This window comes from Lactuca sativa, chromosome 8 (assembly GCF_002870075.4).
Source record: "Lactuca sativa cultivar Salinas chromosome 8, Lsat_Salinas_v11, whole genome shotgun sequence".
NCBI lineage: Eukaryota > Viridiplantae > Streptophyta > Magnoliopsida > Asterales > Asteraceae > Lactuca > Lactuca sativa.
Window position 1 is genome coordinate 70,513,172 of NC_056630.2, and position 10,150 is coordinate 70,523,321.

Sequence of the window (10,150 nt, forward strand, 5' to 3'; positions counted from 1 at the left end):
AAATTTTTAAAAAAAGCTCCTAAAAAGCTAGTCTAAGTAGCTTTTCAAAAAGCTAGCTTATAAGCTACTTTTTGGCTTACCAAACACGACAACATAAAAAAGCTCGAAAAATAAGCCAGCTTATCAGATAGATGTGGCGCGTCAAACACAACCTAAGCCGTTGAAATCATAGAGAAAGGAAAGGGGCTACAATTAATTTTGAAAAAAGGGAGTGGACGTTTGTCAATACCAACATAAATTCGAGAAGGGGGAGTCATTGATTTAGAGCGATCGGTATGGGCGACGGCGTCGAAGGGATATCCGACGTGGACGCCTAATAACGCCGGTATAACGCGGGGAACACCGCGCCGGCTTCCCGTTTTTTGGTGTTACGTTGTCTGGTGTTGTTGTGGTGACGGGAGAAAACGTATTCGTTGATTGGTTGATTCAAAAATCTAACCGTTTGAAACTTTACCGTTTTCAAACGATCACAAACTTAAAAAAGAAAAGAAAAAAAAAATCTCTATACATATAAATACACCACATTTACTCTTTATATTTTACAAACCAAACAAATCCTTTCAATATATACATCCTTTCAATTTCATTTTTCCTATTGAATGTTAAAAAATGGATCATTTTATTCGTTCCATCCATACAATCATGATGTCGATGAGGAAGATATGTTTGTGGGTATGATGCATCAATATGTTACCGACATGATACCGCAAGAGCCAGCTCCACTACGGACCAGATGTACGGCATTGAACAGAGATCGTGAAGAGGGGCATAGACGTCTAGTACACGATTATTTTGCGGATGATTGTGTCTACAAACCAAAAGATTTCAAAAGAAGGTTTCGCTTGCGGAAAAATGTATTTCAGCGAATAGTCAATGCAATGGAAAGCAGGTAATTCTATTATATGTTTTTTTAATTACTAAGTAATTGTTAGGTAATTTTATTACATGATTTTTTAGATTATTAAATAATTGTTAGGTTATTTTATTACATGTTTTTTAGATTATTAAATAATTGTTAGGTAATTTTATTATATGTTTTTTAGATTATTAAATAATTGTTAGGTAATTTTATTATATGTTTTTTAGATTATTAAATAATTGTTAGGTTATTTTATTACACGTTTTTTAGATTATTAAATAATTGTTAGGTAATTTTATTATATGTTTTTTAGATTATTAAATAATTGTTAGGTAATTTTATTATATGTTTTGTAGATTATTAAATAATTGTTAGGTAATTTTATTATATGTTTTTTAGGTATGAATATTTCCAACTAAGGTACGATGCGAGAGGTAAACGAAGTTTTACAGGGTTGCAAAAATGTGTTGCTGCAATCAAGCTTATGGTTATGGGGGAGTCACCCGATTCTATTGATGACTATATCAGTATTTCAGAGCGAACTGCACGAGAAAGTTTCTATAGATTGGCGAGCGGTGTTATCGAAACCTTCGGTGACAAATACTTGCGCAAACCTTCATTGAATGATATACAACAACTAATGTGGCGCATGAAGAACGACATGGTTTTCCGGGAATGCTTGGAAGCATTGATTGCACAATGTGGATATGGAGAAATTGTCTTGTGGCGTGGAAAGGTCAATACACAAGTAGTCATCTTGGATCGCCTTCGTTAGTATTAGAGGCGGTTGCATCACAAGACTTACGGATTTGGCATGCTTTTTCTTGGAATTGCGGGTTCGAACAATGACGTAAACGTTCTTGATCAGTCACCAATATTTCAGGACCTTTTGACGGGAAAGGCATCGGATGCTCCTTTCACAGTCAATGGCCATGAGTATAAGTTCGGGTATTACCTCACGGATGGAATATATCTAGCATATTCCACGTTCGTGAAGGCGTTTCGACACCCGATAGAACCAAGAGATAATTTTTTCAAGAGAAGACAGGAAGGAGCAAGTAAGGACATGGAACGTGCTTTCGGAGTTCTGAAAGCAAAATGGCACATAGTTGAACATGCGGCACGACCATATGAGTTGGACAGACTACGAGATATTATGTATGCATGTATCATTATGCATAACATGGTGGTTGAAGATAAAGGAAGAAACATTGCGGGGTATTCACCTACCGAACCAAGACACATTCAATTTCAACCAGGGACAGCAGAATACTTACATAGAGCCGTTGATATTCAAGATCAACGAAAATACAAACAACTACGAGAAGACTTGGCAGATCATATCTATGATGGCAGTGAAGTTTGAGTAATTTAGATCGAAAATGTAATTTGTTTTGTCTTTTTTTTTGTATCTAAATGTGGTTTTATCCTTAGTTGTAATTTTTTTAATGTTGTTTTTAATTTAGGATTTTTATTGTTATCGTTATTTTTAAAAATGTTGTGTTTAATTTAAGATTTAATTTATATTACATAATGACATAAATAAAAAAAATAAATTCGAAAATATAGAAAGTAAAAACATTAAAAATAAATAAAAAAATCAAATACAAAATAAGTGGTGTTATTACATGTTATTAGGTGTTGCTCATTTCTACATTTGGTGTTATAACACCCATTATGCCTAGGATGATGATGTGGCAACTTTTTGGTATGGTAACATGTAATAACATGTTGCCCACACCCACCAGCCTTAGAAGAAAAAACATATTTTCTTTCCAAATTAGATATTGCTAAAGCATATTCTTTGTATTTTTCCTAATACTCTAAGTACAAAATGGCGATGCAATTCCTTGCGGAACCAACCATCATATGTGAAACTTACATACACCTAAGGTGATTGTACCTGTCACCAGTTTAGCCTCATTAAATGTATCAAAGATTTTTTTTTATTTTCATATTAAATTAGGTGTGAGACTCATATACTACACGTGTTGATTAAAAATAGTCATATATAACGTGTAATTAACGTTAAGTATATCTTAAAGTAAAATTTTGAAATAAATAGAAACAAAATCATGAATAAGTAGGTAATTGAATATATACTAATAAGTAGTTTAATATATACTAATAAAAAGACTATTGACATATTGTTATTAATCACAAACTTCTAAAAACTTCTTTGAATACAACTGATATCGTATTGCTAAGTTTACCGTCATTGTCTAGAATTAATATTTCTAATCCATCTCTAATTTTAACTTCGTACAATGCAACATATAACTGCAACTAGTGAACATTAGTTGTCTTAAAAACAACCCCCACCTTCGATAACGATTGTCATTGACTTTTGTTTATTGTCATCGCAAAACATACATCCAGTGAAAATTGTCTTATTTGAAATGTGAAAAAAAATCTTTTACTTGAAGGCGTCAAAGACATTATTGGAATAAACGTACGATTTCATATATTACTTTCGGAAATCATTTATGCTGCTATAACACGCTTACCAATGTTATAACCCGTATCCTCGTTATTTTTTGTTCATGATTAACTTTTATGTTTCGATGTAACTTTTATCAATACAATCATTAATTCATCGAAATGTAAAAAATAAATAAATAAATAAATAAAATAAGCACGGGTGAAAAAAAATAAGCACATACATAAAAATAAGCATGAAAAGATAACAAAAGAAATTACTTCGAAGACGAACTTAAATTTATATCGACACGTATATAAAAAAGAAAGTAAGTTTATTGTAAAATTAATAAACATAACTTCTAAATTTACGTTGAAACGTTGACCACCTTGAATTTATGCCGACATATACATAAAAATAAGCACATAAAAAGTTACTTTTTTTTTTAAGTTGACGAATGAAAATTGTTATATGTGACCCAACTCATACATAGAAAACATACATAAAATTAAGCACGAAAGCGTAAAAAAAAATACACGTCAAGACGTAGACAAACTCAAATATAATATATTTTCTTAAGTTAACGAATAAAAGTTACTATATATGACCTGATTCATACGTAGGAAACGTATATAAAATTAAGCACAGAAACGTAAAAAAATTACGTCGAAATGTAGACAAACTCAAATTTAAACCAACATGTGCATAAAGAAAAAAAGAATTAAGTTTTAAAAAAAATAATGACGGAAAGTTCTAAATTCACATTGAAACGTTGATCATGTTGAATATTTATCGACACATATATAAAAATAAGCACATAAAAATATATTTTTTTAACAAATGAAAGTTATTAATGAAAATCAAATTATAAATACCATGGAGGATAAACACAAAAGTTTAGAAAATACAGGATGAAAGTAATATTTTACAAAATTGAAAGTGAATAAGTCAAATTGACATTTTAAAAAGTAAATGGGTGGAAAAACTACAAACTCGTAAACATAAAATATAGAGAAAATTTCATAAATGATATGTATGGTTTACCCATGGTCACCAACTCAGTTCCTCCACCTAAAAATACCAAAAGTAACAGTGTGAACAAGAATTACCATTTGAGTAAATTACACGAATGGTCCCTATGGTTTGGGGTAATTTGCACGTTTGGTCCCTAACTTATTTTTTTAACTCGGAAGGTCCTTACTGTTTGTTATTGCTACACGTTTGGTCCCTATTGTTTGTTTTTGTTATGCGTTTGGTCCCTATCTTACGTAAAAAGACAATTATTTAATTAGAGAAAAATGATAGAGTAGGTAAGGTAAGGAGAGAGGGTGAGATTGAGAGTGTGTTTATTTAAATAAATTAAAAAATCAAGGGAAAAATAGACTTTTTGTGTAAGACAGGGACCAAGCGTGTAACAAAAACAAACAGTAGGGACATTCCGAGTTAGAAAAATAAATTAGGGACCAAACACGCAAGTTACCCTAAACCATATGGACGATTCGTGTAATTTACCCTTAACATTTACACAAGTTTTGGGAACAATAAGAAGTTTCTTCAAAAAAGATTAACAAAGACTGAGTTTGTGACATTTGTTAAACCACAATGACCATTTATGTAGTTTTCTCTTGATTAATCATATAATTCTATACTAATCAAATTAATCTAAAATTAATTAATACAAATTCACAAATGGAAGGTTACTATGAATATTAATACACAATAATTATTATATAATTAAATTATTAATTAATACGAGGTGACATTTAATATGTGGAATTTGAATAAAAAAGGAAAAAAATAAATGGAAAAATGACAAATGGAAAAAAAATCGAAAAATCTAAGAAAATGACATGTGCCAAATTCAATGAGAAGTTGACATTTGACAAAAATGATTTTGTATTTATTATGGTAGATGTTACTTAATCCAATACAAGTTATTTTCTATGATACGCCATGTATAACTCCGTATTGCATATTTGTGTGGAAGGCTTTCTTAGAGGATTGGAAGGAAAAAGGGTGGCGGTGGTGGATGATTCGATTATGCATGTTTTTCGGGCGAATGCCATGTGCAGCCAAGTGGGAAAATGAAGACTATTAGTGATTTTGTTGACGATGGGGTGAGTGGAAGTGTTGAACCCATTGATGCATGGTAGCCTCATGGTTTTAAAGATGAAAATCGGATTCACTACCGGAGACTCTTCGGAGAATTGCAACAGGGGAATGTGAGGAGGTCGAACAATGATTTATGTGTGTCATGTGTTCTTCAAAAAGGAGTTCCTCAGAAAAATCATGTTGGCTAGAGTAGATGACTAGAATCTCGCTGGAAAAAGCATTATTGGGATTGTTGGCCTGAAACTCGCCGGAGAAGATAACCAGAGTCACGTCGGAGCTACCAAATATGTCAGAAACCTACCATAGCAAGTCATAAGAATGTTTTTTGAACAATTCAAACAAGTTCAACAGGAAAATATGGACAAAAAAAACTCAATGACTAAATATGTAGAAATTAAAAAAAAAAAAAAAAAAAAAAAAAAAAAAAAAAACCCTTATATTTTTAAGTCATTATCCATATTATTAACTCTATGAATTATATGTGTTGCTCGAGAGGCATGATGTTATTCCTATTCAAGTTATGTGAAATACATGTATTATATAAATATTATTAGTTAGTTATACAAAAAACACCAATATTCGGAGGATGAGTATAAAGAAAATTTAGAAATATATTTAATTTCTCAATAAGAATATGTTTTATGTTGATTTTTAAATTACAAAGTGTACGTATTTTTTAGTCCATTTATGAATAACTAGAAGATGATTTGTGCTTCGCGACAGTCCGATTTTTTTTCAAGTTTATAGATTTTCGTGTTCCTTTGGTTTTTTTTCTCGTTTGTTGTTTCTGTTCTATGTTTGTATAATGTTTTGAGGAAAATGGGGTCGTGTAGTAGAATATCGAAGGTGGGGGGACCAACAGTGTCAACTCCACAAACTAATATGACAAAAACTTAAGGTATCACATTTGGTAAATGTCAGAGACCAAAAATGGCAAACTCTTGAAACCTTTATGGCTAGCAATAGAGAATATCAAAGTTGGGGGGACCAAAAGTGTCAACTCCACAAAGTAATATGGTGAAAACTTAAGGGGTCACATTTGGTAAATAACAGAGACCAAAAGTAGCAAAGTGTTGAAACTTTTGTGGCTAAACTCTTGAAACCTATATATAATGTTGGTTCATTTGAGATATCATACCTTGTTTTTTTAAAAGGAAAATGACATTGTAGCCCTACGAACTTTTTAGGGTAAATTATTTTAGTCTAGGTGTAACGACCCAAAATCACGACTAAAAATTTATTTTAAAACATTACTAAAACCATATTTATAAAAACCGTATGATAAGTCATAACATAGTTTCCGAGTATCAATTCAAAACATAATCTTATTATCAGAGTAAAACATTCCCAGGCTAACTGACTATGGTGTGTGCACTGCAACCTCTTCGAGCTCCTCTTTTGAAAACTGAGTACCTGAAACAAAAAATTGAAAACCGTAAGCACGAAGCTTAGTAAGCTCCCCCAAACTATCACATACCATACAAACATATAAAGCACATATTGGGCCTTGCCCACTGCATCGGACCGAGGTCCGGACTAACTGGGGCCTTGCCCCCTGCATCTGACCGAAGTCCAGAAACTGACTGGGACCTTGTCTCCTGCATCGAACCGAAGTCCGGACTAACTAGGGCCTTTCCCCTGCATCGGACCGAAGTCCGGAAACTAACTGGGACCTTCTCCCCTGCATCGGACCGAAGTTCGGACTAACTGGGGCCTTACCCCGTGCATCGGACCGAAATCAGGAAACTGACTGAACATAGCATAACATAAACATATCCACTAGCATGAACACATAAACTGCATATTGCATCGAGCCGTAGCCCGAAACACATAACACATAAATCCTGTCTGAGCCATGAAGGCATCAAACATACTAACTACTACATCGGATCGAAGTCCGGAAACTACTGCTAGCTAGACGGGCCGGCATTGTGGCCTTAGACCCGTTCCTACTGGAAGGAAACTCATCTGAACTGCTATGCTCTGCTGATAACCCTCTGGCTGCTAACCGACAACCCTCTGAGTCGCTGCTCCTCTAGCTCTCCGAGCTACTAATATCAATATGACACTTAGTCTGACAGTCCTCCAAAAGTCAACTAAGTCAACTCTGGTCAAAGTCAAAGTCCTGGTGACAGTCAACCTTCCAGGTTGACCCTACTCGCTGAGTCATCCTACTGACTCGCCGAGTTCATAAGCTCAGAAACCCCTTTCATTCATGACTCGACTCGCCGAGTCTACTGATTTCCGAGTTCGGTCCTGTCCAACTCACTGAGTCTTCACTCAACTCGCTGATCTGAGTCTTAACTAGAAGGGTTTGGGGTTTCGCGACTTGACTCGCCGAATCCAACAATAGGCTCGCCGAGTCCAAGACAATCTTCAACAGACTCGCCGAGTTGTTCTTCCAACTCATCGAGTTCCTGCCTATCTTCATCCAACTCGCCGAGTCCACCCATATGACTCGCCGAGTTGCTACGCGATTTAAGTCTAGTATCTAGCCCGACTCGCCGAGTCCTTTCGTGTATTCTCATGATCTCAAGTCACAGAGCTACTCCTTTGCTCCAAACAATAGATCTGGGTTCCTATAGTCCATTAACAATATAAAGTTGCTACCTTTACGTGCTTCTTGTCTCATAATACCAAAACCAAGCTAGAAAGGAACTTAACTCATGGGGAATGGCTTTTGCATAGCAACTAATAGGGCTTTTTGCATCTTTGGTCCAAATAGAGCTCCGATCTGGAGTTTCAACTCCAGATCTAACTTGTGCACCCACTTCTCATCACATGCTCTCAAAGAAACCCTAAAACTCCATGAAAGATGGATCTAGAAAGGAGATAGCTAAGGATAATGATTCATTACCTCCAAATGCTCTAAAAAGTTCCTCCAACTCTGGATCCAAGGCCTCGTCTTGCACCACTATGAATCTCTTCTCTTCCAAGCTCCAAATTACTTCACCAAGAGTAGATCTTGCTCCAAAAACGGTTATGGTGGCTAGGGTTTGGGGTTCTGGACTATAGGGGCCGCAAATGAGCCCTAGGGAAGAGAATAAGATGCTTAAATAGGGTACCAAGTCCCAGTATTAGGGTTTCCCAACCCAGACCAGACTCGCTGAGTCCACTTGCCGACTCGCCGAGTCGGTCACTTACTTTACACCCGGATCCCGCTCCGACTCGCTGAGTTCCTCCTTGGACTCGACGAGTCGACCCTCTTTAACTTATGGTTTTCCTTTCCTTTCTTGACCTTTCTGATTTCAGGTGTTACAACTCTCCCCCACTTAAACTAAACTTCGTCCTCGAAGTTCTCTATGGTCAACTGACCTGCAATCCGCCTCAAACACCCTGCCTAGTGACTTTAACCCTTTTGTCCATCACTCCAGCCACTCTCAGTGTTGGTCACTACTATTGGTACATACTGAATGCTTCTTATTTCCATAACTTGGAGCTGAGCACCCGTCCTAGCGAATGGATCAGATAATCCTTCGAGTTAAAGATTCATCCCTGCAACGGTTAAGACTCATACGAGAGATGCGCAAAAAGGTCAAACCCTCCCCTCTGAGATTATCCAACCCTCCCGTGAGAGGCGTAGCACCCTCTGTCAACTTGTTGCCTCTTACCATACTTCCTTTGTTGTTACTGCCTCTGATTGAAATTTTTGTTGCCCTTCGTCCGCCTACCGGATGCACTGAGACCACCCTGGTCCAACTAATCTGCCGATATTTGGATGACCGGACTCCCACCGGTCACTACACCCCATCGCAATCTCCTAGTCGCTTCCAGCGACTTCTGAAGATACTTCGACTATCTATAACTTTTCTATCCATTTTGCCACTCATACTGAATCGATGCTGCTGGAACCAGCCTGCTAATCTCTCATCTGACTACTCAACTTCCAATAACTTGAGTCTTCTATCCTGGAAGAAAGGCTACCTGCCTAATTACCCTTGTAGATCACTTATACTTGCCAGAAGACTCAACTGATCCTGCTGAGAGGGACTTGCCATTTCCAAATCAACCAACTATACCGTCAGCACTTGCATTCCAACACAAATACTAATACTGTCCATAACTCTGAAACTATCCAAAACACTGAACTGCCTACAGCACTGAACTGCCTAAAACACTAAACTGCATGTAACACTGAACTGCCTGAAACACTAAACTGCCTGAAACACTGAACTGCATGAAACACTGAACTGCCTGAAACACTGAACTGCATGAAACACCAAACATGCCTAAAACACTGAACATGCCTGAAACACTGAACTACCTGAAACACTAAACTGACTGAAGCACCGAACTGCTTATATGACTGCTTCCCAAAATATCTTAAGACCTTCCTGGTCTCCAATCATTTGTCGGTTATCTACAACACCGAGTTCCAACTCAACTGTGGAACCCAAGGACTCCTCACTTAGTCGCTCCCACGACTTCTGAACGAAATCTTTCTCTGGAACTAGTTTCCACTAGTTATCCTGTCACTGTGGCTTTAACAACCTCCCGATCCACCGATCAGGTCCAAACGTCACATCCTGACATCATCAATTTCACGACTAAAAACATGATGGCTCCCAGACTAACGGTAGCCCTTAACATACACGAAACCAAACGGTCCACTGCTACCCTTATCTCATAACTGTGGTGATGATCCGACTGTCGAATCGCCGGCTTAACCATAACTGAACCATTTGGGAAATCTGAAATCTAACCTGTGGATTCCCATATCTTGACTGTTGCACCCGAACTGGTGGGTACTACTGTTTCCC

At 36.5% G+C, this 10,150-nt stretch overlaps 1 protein-coding gene across 1 annotated transcript; it reads left to right on the top strand.

Moving 5' to 3' along the window:
• Positions 1–1,673: 1,673 nt before the first annotated feature.
• Positions 1,674–2,225, top strand: LOC111902626 (uncharacterized). The gene has a single exon (XM_023898440.1). It carries the CDS (start codon positions 1,674–1,676, stop codon positions 2,223–2,225), a length of 552 nt encoding a protein of 183 aa, XP_023754208.1.
• The last annotated feature ends 7,925 nt before the right edge of the window (positions 2,226–10,150 follow it).